This window comes from Scyliorhinus canicula, chromosome 4 (assembly GCF_902713615.1).
Source record: "Scyliorhinus canicula chromosome 4, sScyCan1.1, whole genome shotgun sequence".
Lineage (NCBI taxonomy): Eukaryota > Metazoa > Chordata > Chondrichthyes > Carcharhiniformes > Scyliorhinidae > Scyliorhinus > Scyliorhinus canicula.
In genome coordinates this window covers 40,399,608-40,412,626 of record NC_052149.1, presented here as the reverse complement: position 1 = coordinate 40,412,626, position 13,019 = coordinate 40,399,608, and the positions used below count along the sequence as shown (strand labels likewise).

Sequence of the window (13,019 nt, the reverse complement as noted above, 5' to 3'; positions counted from 1 at the left end):
TTTCATAAAAACGAAGTAATTGTGCCGTTCACACAAGATACCCATTTTTCATCCTAAAATATCATTAATGGATGTCTACACTTGGAATGGCAGCCAATTGACACTGGGATAAAGTTAGTACGTAGAGCAGTCATGGTCCAGGCGTGACAGGGTAATAGTTTCATGCTTGATTTTCCTCACCCGCACTCTGGCTTTATATCGGGGAGCCAGGGTAGATGCAGAGAAAATGTGTCCTGCATTCCCTTCCCACCTCCAACCCAAGTCTCCGTAGAACAGGCAGATGGGTTTATATCTTCTGATTATATAGTCCTAATTCTTACACAAATATAATGGGGGAAATATTGAATTTGCAGAACATTAAAACCTGGATATATAGCTGTTTGAAAAGTACTGTTCCAAGTCAGACTATGAACCAATAAATGATACAATATATCATTTATTCATCCAGTTGGCTTGTGCACTGTTAATATCTGATCTCTACGTATCACCTCCATTATATTGCAGCTGTGCTTATTTTTATAGATTACCTGTTCTCGAGTCGACGTCACATGCAGGCGATGTCTCCCACCCTCACCACATTGTTTCAGTTGTACCCAGTCGATATCCCCGGTGGTTTACTCTCGGACACCTTGAGTCTCAGCAATGTGAGCTGGCCTCCACAATGTTAACAGCTGCAAAAGGTTAGTCTAACGTAACAAAAAAATGACTTTTCATCTCCACATTTCTTACTGAATGCGTTGTGCTATAAAGTGATGAGATGAAAGTGTGCAGCTGTGTTCTCAGCTCAGTAAAATTCTAATCTCAACCGTGCCATGGTGGAGAAGGCGCCAAGAGGAAGCAAGGACCAGTGCTACAAGGTAAAGGGTGGAAGTTGCACCAATTTGCTGACCCCCACCTTCTAGAGGTCCATTATAGACTGCGGCTGGATGGCAGCAAGTCAACTGCACACATTTATTTGGGAATATTGTTTGACGCTGGGAGAGAAAAGAAATTAATGGGCTGGATTCTCCGTTCTGGAGACTAAGTGCTGACGCCAGCGTAGGATGTGTTGACTTTCACGACAGACAACTCAGCGCCGACCCCTCACCAATTCCGGTGAGGGGCTAGCACCGTCAGCGACTGATACACCCCACCTCCCCCGAAAATGGCCGGAGAGTGGCAGGGTCCTGGCCCGTGCATGCGCACGGTCGACGACCTGCACCTGTCGCGCTGTACAATATGGTGCCGGCCGTACACGTAACCTAACCCGCAAACCACGACCCCACAGCCCGCCAGTCCCCCCAGGCCTAGCAGACTCCCCAACCGAGTGTGGTGGTGCTGGACACAGCCGGCACGCCGGCTCAAACCCCACGTGTCCCGCGCCGTCAGGAACTCAGCCCATCGGGGGAGGAGCATTGCGGGTGGGCCGGCTGATGACGCACCAACAGCGCTGAAACAGCCCACGACGCACATCTCGATGACACCATTTTGGAAGGGGAGGAGCATGGCAGATCAGCATCAAACCAGCACCGACCCCGATTTGGAGCCCATTCTCCGCCCGATCGCCGAATACGATTTCGGCATCGGGCTACAGAGAATACTGCCTAATATTCCTTCTTTGGAATGGCAAATCTTTTTTTGAAACAAAAGCTAATAACATGGGTTTGGGCCTAACTTGGGTGTGAATCATTCTACAACAAAGTTTGGGAACAAAATGTTGCTCATTTTGGGTTGATATACCAAAATTATCCACTGTATTCTAAGTTGGGAGAACAGAACAGTAAGCCACATAATTTTCATTATGGTAACCATGAAGTTTATTTACCCAGTAAGATGTTGATAAATATCAGCATTTCCATGGGGCGTACCAGATAGTATATTTGGGAAAAATATTTTATTTTCATTTGTATAGCAGTATGCTCCCAATGTGATGTGTGTGGCCTTTTAATGGTATCGTGCTAAAATTATTTCTGGTTTATTAAAATATACAGAATGACATAGGGATTAGGAGCAGAACTAGGCAATTCAGCCCTTTGAGCCTGCTCCACCATTCAATCAGATCATGACTGACCTCAAAACCACCTCCCTGCCTGTTACCCATATCCCTTTAACCCGCCTTTTAAATCATAAATATATCTATCGCCTTCTTGAAACCATTTAATGAATCAGACTCCACTGCACTATGGGATAGCAGGTTCCACAAATTCACCACCCAGTGCGAGGAGTAATTCCTCCTCATCTCAGTTTTAAATCTATCGCCTATCAACCTATATCTGTGACCTTTTGTTCTAAATTGCCCCACAAGGGGGAACATTTGGTCCACGTTTACTTTATCAATCCCTCTTTGAATTTGATATTCCTTGGTCAGATCCCCTCTCATTCTTCGAAACTCCAGCAAGTATAAATTTGTTCTAACTCTCCTCATACATCAACCCTATCATCCTTGAATCAAACTGGTGAACCTCCTCTGAACTGCCTCCAATGCCACCAGATCCTCCTTCATATAAGGAGACCAAAACTGGACACAATACTCTACAATACATATTAAAAAAAGATGTAGTTTCACCAGCACCTTATGGAATCATAGAATTTACAGTGCAGAAGGAGGCCATTCGGCCCATCGAGTCTGCATCGGACCTTGGAAAGAGAACCCGACCCAAGCCCACACCTCCACCTTATCCCTGTAACCCTTTTGGGTACTAAGGGCAATTTAGCATGGCTAATCCACCTAACCTGCACGTCTTTGGACAGTGGGAGGAAACCGGAGCGCCCGGAGGAAACCCAGGCAGACACTGGGAGAATGTGCAGACTCCACGCAGCGAGTGACCCAAGCCAGGAATTGAACCTGTGACCCTGGAGCTGTGAATCAACTATGCTAACCACTGTGCTACTGTGCTGCCCATTATACAATTGCAACATCTCTTCTCTACTTTTATATTCCAGTCCTTTTGCAATAAACGCTATTTGCCTTTTTTATTAACATGCTGTACCTGCATACTGACTTTCTGCCATTCATGAGCAAAGACACCCAGATCCCTCTACCTAGATGCATTTTGAATCTGATTTCCATTTAGATAATTTGCCTTTCTATTTTTTCGGCCAAAATGGATAACCTCACACTTATCCACCCCATTATAGAAAGGATATTATTAAACTAGAAAGAGTGCAGAAAGGATATTGTTAAACTAGAAAGAGTACAGATAAGATTTACTAGGATGCTACCGGGGCTTGATGGTTTCAGTTATAAGGAGAGGCTGGGTGGACTGGGACTTTTTACCCTGGAGCGTCGGAGGCTTAGGGGTGATCATATAGAGGTTTATAAAATAATGAGGGGCATAGATAAGTTAGATAGTCTAAAACTAGAGGGCATAGTTTTAAGGTGAGAGGGGAGAGGTACAAAATGGGACTAGAGGGACAATTGTTTCACACAATGAGTGTCTGGTACGAGCTGCCAGAAGCAGTAGTAGAGGCAGGTACAATTTTGTCTTTAAAAAAGCATTTAGACAGTTATATGGGTAAGATGGGTGTAGAAGGATATGGGCCAAATGCAGGAAATTGGGACTTGCTTAGTGGTAAAAACTGGGTGGCATGGACAAGTTGGGCCAAAGGGCCTGTTTCCAGGCTGTAAACATCTATTATTCTATGACTCTATAAACTCCTTCTGCTAAATTTTGGCCCATTCTCCTAGCCTGTTTATATCAATCTGTAAACTCTTTATTTCCTCTTCACTGCCTGCTTTCTCACTTATTTTAATATGACCCTTCATATTACACCACACTACTGGATCGAAGAGGAATTTTCCAGAGCTCCTGAATTGGCCTCGTATTTATTTTCTCTTTTTTGCCTTTCCTAGGCAATTGCAAAGCTGCTGATAGCTGGGGAGTACTGAGAGTCAGTTGATAACAAAACGATTGAATGGACCAGGCTCATGATATAGCTGGACTTTTACTGTCTTTCTTTTCCATCTATTCATATTTGCACGGAAGGTGTGCAGATCCTGTCTCCTATATTGGATTTGGATTTGAATTATTATCACGTGTACCGAGGTACAGTGAAAAGTATTGTTTGCATACAGTCCAGACAGATCGTTACATGCATAAATACACAATGTAAATACATAGACACGGGCATTGGGTGAAGCATACGGAGTGCAGTACTACTCAATAGAGAAGATGTGTGTAGAGATCAGTTCAGTCCATAAGAGGGTCATTCAGGAGTCTGGTAACAGCAGGGAAGAAGTTGTTTTTGAACCTGTTACTGCGTAGAGTATTGTAGAATTTCAGTGGCATAAACAATTTTCAACCCTTAAATCAAAACCAAACTTCTCCCAATCAATATGTAAAGAGACCACCTAAACTGTCATCAAAGTTAAATGACGTTTCCATAAGGTAGCGTAGTGGTTTAGCACTGCTGTCTCACGACGCCAAAGACCCTGGTTCAATTCCAACCTTGGGTGACTGTGTGCTGTTTGCACATTCTTCTCTGTGTCTGCGTGGGTTTCCTCCGCGTGCTCCAGTTTCCTCCCACAGTCCAAAGATGTGCAAATTAGGTGGATTGGCCATGCTAAATTGCCCCTTAGTGTCCAACAGGTCAGGTGGAGTTACCGGTATAGTGGGGAGGAGGTGGGGGTGGGGAGCGGGAGGGAAGAGAGAGTGGGCCTAGGTAGGGTGTCTTTAGCAGGGTCAGTGCAGACTCGACAGGCTGAATGGCCTCCTTCTGCATTGCAGGGATTCTATGATTATAATGGCACTAACCTTGTTATTCACAGACTGATTTGGGAGCTTCAAACTCCCAAACTAGGGCCCAATTAACTTCCTTTGACTATTTTCAGGGGATATGCTGCGATTGCGGACTGTCCTAGAAGCTATTCGGAAGAACATTCACTCCTCCTCCCTCATATTTAAACTGGCCCAGGATGCGTTTAAAATAGCAACACCAGCTGACATTCCACCCGATATCACGCTTCTCAACGTGGCTCTGGAGCTTGGATTGCAGGTAAGAACAATAAATTCACCACTCCAGAATAAACAAACCCAATCTAGGCCGTGCTTTTGAGGGAAGCACAGTCAGAGCAAGCCTCTGCCCACAAGGAAGCAAGGAGGGAAATTTTGCAAATAATTTCTAGGGAAGCTTATTTTGATCCCGTGTTCTGAAGATGTGGTGGAAAACTTGAGACGAGGAAAATGTGGGGTGGAATTTTAGGGCACTTTTCTGTTGAGCAGCAGTGTGCATCCTCTTGGCATAGAGTCCATTGAGTGCCTCACGGCGCCGAGAACCCAGGTTCGATCCCGGCCCCGGGTCATTGTCCTGGTGGAGTTTGCACATTGTCCCCGTGTCTGCCTGGGTCTCACCCGCACAACCCAAAAATGTGCAGGGTAGGTGGATTGGCCACGCTAAATTGACCTTTTAATTGGAAAATTTGTTTTGAAAATGAATCCATTGAGTGGTCCAACATGGATCATTGAGAGTTAATTTGATTTGCAACATTGGAAGCCCTGTCTTGGAGTCTGATTTGTATTGTGGAATAGGAAGGTAATAAGGCCACAACATCGTTTGCAGAAGAGTCTAATGAAACCAATTTTCTTTTATTAGGAGATGAGACATCAGCTGGTAAGCAGTACAGCAATTGGAAGGGAAAGAACGGAAAGAAAATTGAGAGGGAGGGTGAGGAAGTCCATCAGTGGAGACACAGAATTTTTGAGCTGGGACAGCAAATACATAATATTTTAAATTTTATTCTGTTGGAGCGTAAGATGCACTCAGGATGGCTCCAAGTGAAGGCAACTCTAAAGTAAATAACAGATATAATTCCAGTAAAGGAAAATATCAGTAGGGCAAAACAGTGAATAGTGGCCCAATTGGCTGTACCTTAAAGTACAATGTGGTTTGGTGCCCCTGATTCTCTGCATGATGAATTTGTTTCTTCTGATGTTCGACATAGTCTTGTGGGGAACTTAATGTGATGAGGCTATAGGAAATGCATGCCACAGGAAATGTTTGATGTGACCTCTTCCAATGCCACTCTGGTCCACTGTCTAAATAATGTTTTACAACACCGGGTTAAAGTCTAACATGTTTGTTTCAAACACTAGCTTTTGGAGCACTGCTCCTTCCTCGGGTGAGGAAGGAGCAGTGCTCCGAAAGCTAGTGTTTGGACTTTAACCTGGTTTTGTAAGATTTCTTACTGTGCTCACCCCAGTCCCAACATCTCCAACCCATCTCCACATCATAAATAATGTTTGAAAAAGGTCTTGGCTTAATCATAACATTCTCAGCTTTGAGTCAGAACGTTGTGGGCTCAAACTCCACTCCAGGTCTTGAGCACATAATCCAGGATGATACTTCAATGCAATTGGGAGAGATTCAAGCATGGCTTTTCGCCTGCGAGTCGGGTGTGTAGATTCGGGAGAACTCCCAGCTCCCCGAACACGACTTTTACAAATGGCTGCCCTGATAGCAGAACAAATTCGAAGTCGGGGTGGGCGACCCTGGAAGTAGTGAAGAGGATGCAGGTGGGTTGAGCAGAAGGCCTGCCTTGGGGATCCCATACTCTGTCCAAAATGTAAATAAAAAGAATAAAAATGTAAAACATTCCCCCCCCTCCCCCCACCCAAGCCCTTACTCATACCTTTCCCCCTCCAACACACTTCCCCAAGCCACCTCATGCCCTGTACTCACTGTCATACTCCTCTTACCCACCATGCCAACCTATACCCTGGTACCCTCTACCTATAGCCCTTGTACTCTCCATGCCAACTGATGCCCTGTACCTGCCACCCATGGCCCCTCATGACATCAATGCGAACCTATGCCCAAGTAGCTTCCGTCCATTGCCGCTCATATCCTCCGTGCCAACCCAATGTCCCCAATGGCCCGTTATAGCCCCTCTTCCAACTTAGTGCTAACCCATGCCATCCCCCCCACTCACAACTCTATACCTACCAGGCCAACTCACTCAGCATCCACCATGAATAGACCTCAGGACATGCGCAGAGATTAATAAAATTCTACGTACTTATTTTGGACTTCACTATATATTAGCAGTTATCCAGTAATAGCCTCATATTAACAGACAGAGCGAAATAGCAAGGAATGATTTTTTTAAACACTCTAGACATTTTATTTTAACGATTTAATGGACAGGACTTTTAAATGGCTGGACAGCTTGACAGCTTCCTTTGACATGTGCTTTTGATATTTCCTCTTGACACTTTCTAAAGGTCCTCTTGACATTTCCTCCTGATAGTTTTGACAGATTCTTTTTACTGGTCGTCTTGACAGTTTTTCACAGTTTTGACAATTGATTTTCCTTTGACAAGTGCTTTTGACATTTCCTCTTGACACTTTTTAAAAAATAAATTTAGAGTACCCCAATTATTTTTTCCAATTAAGGGGCAATTTAGTATGGCCAATCCACCTATACTCACATCTTTTGGGTTGTGGGGGTGAAACCCACGCAAACACGGGGAGAATGTGCAAACTCCACACAGACAGTGACCCAGGGCCGGGATTCAAACCCATGTCCTCAGCGCCGTAGACAGCAGTGCTAACCACTGTGCCACCGTGCTGCCCCTCTCTTGACAGTTTTTAAAGGTCCTCTTGACATTTCCTCCTGATAGTTTTGACAGGTTCTTTTTACTTGTCGTCTTGACAGTTTTTCACAGTTTTGACAATTGATTTTGACAGGTCTGTTGATAGTTCCAATGAACTTGACAGTAAGTTAAAGTTCCTTTTACGTACATTTATGCCTACTTAAAACATTTCAAAGGGCAATTGACCTCCCCAAAGATATCCAAGGCTACCCAAAGAAGTGCACAATGTTCAGACCTGCCCTGAGTGGGTCCATCTATTCGGCACACTTCAGGTTTCACAGTTCTAGGTTACCAAAATCCTACTCGAATGGAGTCAGCTGATGAGCTAAATGGCCAGTTGCCTCCATTATATGCAAACTGCCCCCATTCCGGACCCCGCAAAAATGGGAAATGCCGGAGTCAAGGGCGGGACTTACAATTTTCGGGCACTTCTGTCATTTTCTTTTTAAAAATAAATTTAGAGTATGCAATTCTTTTTTTCCAATCCAAGGGCAATTTAGCATGGCCAATTCACCTACCCTGAACATCTTTTTGAGTTGTGGGAGTGAGACCCACGCAGACACTGGGAGAATGTGTAAACTCCACATGAACAGTGACCCGGGGCCGGGTCATGGAGAAAATCCAGGCCTCCATCTTTTGAAGAAGATGTGCAACTGAGATTCTTATTTACCCGTTTGGGTAGATGCAAAGATTGACTCCCTCCTTTAAACTGTTGGCAGTTTCTCATTCATGTGTTTCCATGCATCTTGATGTCACTAAATTTATTTTGAAATTCATGGGAATCCCCTCCCCTACCAAGAAACAGGTTTCCAACTTATCAGAACTGGGCCTGAGCTAAATAAAACAAAGAAACTGTATATTGAATATTTACTCATCAATCAAGAGTAAGAAGTTCTGTATTTTCCTCTTTTGCAAGCTGTTCTAGGTAATGCACTTCTCACAGTTGAGGGGGAACTTTCCCAAATGACCACATATCCTACTTTAGGCCAAATACCAGAAGCAGCATTAGTCTGATGACCGGAATCCACCCGTTCTCTTTTCTCCAATTTCTCCACAATGAGCATGGTATAACTTGGAAATCAAATGGACAACCAAATCCTCGGGCACGTACCAGTGGCTTTGTAGATTGATTCCACAATATGCAGCCAACGTACAGCGCTTAAAAAGATTTTCTTGACTGGTCATCTTCAGAGAAAAAAAAAAACACAATTTACTTTTAGCTATGATATTGCACCTGGTTGCTACAATCTGATTTTGATTTGATTGATTGATTTTTGATTTATTTATTTATTGTCACATGTACTGAAGTACAGTGAAAAGTATTTTTCTGCGGCCGAGGGAACGTACACAGTACATACATAGTAGACAAAAGAATAATCAACAGAGAACATTGACAAATGGTACATCGACAAACAGTGATTGGTTACAGTGCGGAACAAGGGGCCAAACAAAGCAAATAAATGAGCAAGAGCAGCATAAGGCGTCGTGAATAATGTTCTTACAGGGAACAGATCAGTCCAAGGGGGAGTTGTTGAGGAGTCTTGTAGTTGTGGGGAAGAAGCTGTTCCGATGTCTGGATATGCGGGTCTTCAGACTTCTGTACCTTCTGCCTGATGGGAGGTTCTGGAAGAAGGCAATGCCTGGGTGGGAGGGGTCTCTAATAATGCTGTCTGCCTTCCTGAGGCAATCTTCCGATTCTCACTTGCCAGGTTTATGTTATAAAATAATTCCCCCAGTGAGGCACCAGAAGGTCACAAACACCCAGAGAGCTGTTTCCACCATAAATGAGTGAGTATGGTGTTGAGATAGAGGATCAACCATGATCACATTGAATGGAGAAGCAGGTTTGATGGGCCAAATGACCTACTCCTGCTCTGATATTCTATGTTTCTATTTGCAGAGGAAGGGCAGGGGGCTGGGGGAAGTTTCGGGTGAGAGAGTGAGATTGCAGGAGAAGGAAGGAAGAACAAAACCTGAAAATATAAGCACTTTGCATAGTACAGACATTATTGGACTGAATCTTCCATGGAGTGGCAATCCACTCCTCTCTTATTTTCCTACCTTAGAACATAACTCCATGTTTCTCACCCGGACCTCCAATCACGGTCTGCTGAGAAATGTGGAACTTGGCTGCGCCTGGAGCCCTTTTGTGGTGAATGTACATCATGTAATTCACACTGTATATTGTGTCGTTGTGGGCTCTGTCTGTGAGCCGTTGTGCGGCTCTACCCACAGGGGGAGATGAGGAGCTTGTACAGGGCTCTGCCCATGGCCCCTCCCACTACCAGATGTATAAAGTGCTGCAGCCTTGTGAGTCTGCCCTCAGTTCTTCTGGTCGCAGGCAGGCTCAGTTGTAAGTCTATTAAAGCCACAGTTTACTTCCTATCGTGTCTCAAGTGAATTGATGGTCACATCAATTTAATAGACTTAAGAAAACCACTATGGAATCAGCCCTCAAACCTGATCGACTAGAACTCGACCCGCAGGCTGCAGAAGCGAAGGAAGTCTTTCTACACTGGCTTCGGTGTTTCAAGGCCTACCTGGCTGCGTCGACTACCTCCGCTACTACAGATGAGCAGAAACTCAGTCTACTGCACGCACGGGTGAGCCATCGCATCTCTACACAACTCAACAGTACTGACTCGTACACCGAGGCCCTCGCTATGCTCGACCGATTATACGTGCGGCCTGTAAACAAAGTCTACGCACAGCATATTTTCGCTACCCGCCGCCAACGCCCCGCAGAGTCGCGTTTCAAAGTGTTAACTCATTCCCCGCAGACCATGCGGCCCCATTGTGGACCCCTGACCAGCGGCTGCCCCAGGCCTGTGCGACACAGCCACTCACCCACTGTGGAGCGCCACCGTGCCATTTTTGCAGTCAGCCCCAACACCCACGGCAGCACTGCCCGGCCCGCTATGCGACCTGGAGCGGCTGTGGTCGAAAAGGACATTATGCTGAAGTATGCCTGTCGAAATCGAAACCCTCTAACTCCCCCGCTGTCCAGAGCAATCGCTCCCCCAACTCGCAGGCCCGCAGACCCCGTAATGTTGCAGCGTGTCTGCCGACTCCGCCTCCGCCCGACATGTGCGACTCATGGGGGCCGCCATCTTGGCAATCCTCCCCCACGCGGCCGGCCATGTGCGAGTCATGGGGGACGCCATCTTCCTCGCCGCCCGCCATGTGCGATCCACGGGGGTGGCCATCTTGGACGCCATCTTCATCGCCCGCCACGTGCGATCAATGGGGGCAGCCATCTTGGCCATCACCCGATGTTCATCTCGATGACTACGACCTCCGTGGACAGTCATCATGGGGCCACTCCAGCACTGCTGATCGAGCCACCGACTACCCGTAACTCAACGCAGTCACTTTGGACCAGTCGCGTCCGAAGCACCTCAGGAGCTCGATGGTGTCCGTTCAGGTCAACGGATACAAGACACCGTGCCTCTTCGACTCCGGAGCACCGAGAGCTTCGTGCATCCAGACCTGGTAAGACGCTGTTCGCTCCCTATCTTCCCTGCACGGCAACTATCTCCCTGGCCTCGGGTTCGCACTCGGTCCAAATACAAGGGCGCACCGTTGCGACCCTAATGATACAGGGCGCCAGCTACTCTAATTTCCAGCTGTACGTAATCCCAGACCTCTGCGCCCCACTCTTACTCGGGCTCGATTTTCAGTGCAATCTTAGAAGCCTCAAACTCAGCTTCGGCGGACCCCTACCTCCTCTCACTATATGCAGCTTAGCAACTAAACATCGACCCCCTCCTCCACACTTCGCTAACCTAACGGCTAACTGTAAACCAGTAGCCACTTGCAGCAGGCGGTATAGCCTGCAGGACAGGGTATTCATTAGAGCCAAAGTCCAGCGGCTCCTACGTGAGGGAGTCATAGAGGCCAGTAATAGCCCCTGGAGAGCTCAGGTGGTGGTCGTCAAGACCGGGGAAAAGTTCCGGATGGTGGTTGATTACAGCCAAACCATTAACCGGTTCACGCACCTCGATGCGTACCCCCTCCCCAGAAATGCAGACATGGTCAACCAGATCGCCCAGAACCGCATCTTCTCCACGGTGGATCTGAAGTCTGCATACCACCAGCTCCCAATCCGCCCGAAGGACCGCCACTACACGCGTTCGAGGCAGATGGCCGCCTCTTCCATTTCCTCCGGGTCCCCTTTGGCGTCACGAATGGGGTTTCAGTGTTCCAACGAGCGATGGACCGAATGGTGGACCAGTACGGGCTGCGGGCCACGTTTCCGTACCTGGATAATGTCACCATCTGCGGCCATGACCAGCAGGACCATGATGCCAACCTCCACCGATTTCTCCAAACCGCCCAGAAACTCAATCTCACCTACAATAAGGAGAAATGCGTTTTCCGCACTACCAGACTAGCCATCCTCGGCTATGTCGTGGAAAACGGAGTCCAGGGCCCCGACCCTGAACGTATGCCCTCTTACAACTCCCTCTCCCTCATTGTCCCAGGGCCCTCGAGGTGCCTGGGGTTCTTTATCCTATTACGCCCAGTGGGTCCCCCCAGTATGCGGATAAAGCCCGTCCACTATTTAAGACCAGTGTCTCTTCCCACTGTCAGCAGAGGCCCGCCAGGCCTTCAACTGCATCAAGGAGGACATCGCCAAAGCCGCCATGCGGGCGGTGAATGAATCCGTTCCCTTTCAGGTGGAGAGCGATGCCTCAGAAGTCGCTCTCGCTGCCACTCTGAACCAGGCAGGGAGACTAGTAGCTTTCTTCTCCCGAACCCTCTCTGCTCCTCAGCCGAAAAAGAAGCCCAAGCCATTGTGGTTTTCTTAAGTCTATTAAATTGATGTGACCATCAATTCACTTGAGACACGATAGGAAGTAAACTGTGGCTTTAATAGACTTACAACTGAGCCTGCCTGTGACCAGAAGAACTGAGGGCAGACTCACAAGGCTGCAGCACATCTGGTAGTGGGAGGGGCCATGGGCAGAGCCCTGTACAAGCTCCTCATCTCCCCCTGTGGGTAGAGCCGCACAACGGCTCACAGACAGAGCCCACAACGACACAATATACAGTGTGAATTACATGATGTACATTCACCACAAAAGGGCTCCAGGCGCAGCCAAGTTCCACATTTCTCAGCAGACTGTGATTGGAGGTCTGGGTGAGAAACATGGAGTTATGTTCTAAGGTAGGAAAATAAGAGAGGAGTGGATTGCCACTCCATGGAAGATTCAGTCCAATAATGTCTGTACTATGCAAAGTGCTTATATTTTCAGGTTTTGTTCTTCCTTCCTTCTCCTGCAATCTCACTCTCTCACCCGAAACTTCCCCCAACCCCCTGCCCTTCCTCTGCAAATAGAAACATAGAATATCAGAGCAGGAGTAGGTCATTTGGCCCATCAAACCTGCTTCTCCACCGAGGAGGTAAAAGCCATTACCAGGGATTGCCCGATCTGCGCGGAGTGC

The 13,019-nt window shown here is 47.0% G+C and overlaps 1 protein-coding gene across 2 annotated transcripts in view; it reads left to right on the top strand.

The window, feature by feature from the left end:
- Positions 1-13,019, top strand: part of zswim5 (zinc finger, SWIM-type containing 5) — a 272,952-nt gene that overhangs the window by 253,867 nt on the left and 6,066 nt on the right. Inside the window, exons 11-13 of one of the 2 annotated variants that reach the window (XM_038794096.1) lie at positions 523-680; positions 4,811-4,974; positions 5,572-5,589. In XM_038794096.1, coding sequence (XP_038650024.1) covers positions 523-680; positions 4,811-4,974; positions 5,572-5,589 — 340 coding nt within the window. The remainder of the gene's footprint in view (positions 1-522; positions 681-4,810; positions 4,975-5,571; positions 5,590-13,019) is intronic. The other variant, XM_038794097.1, reaches the window with a different exon arrangement.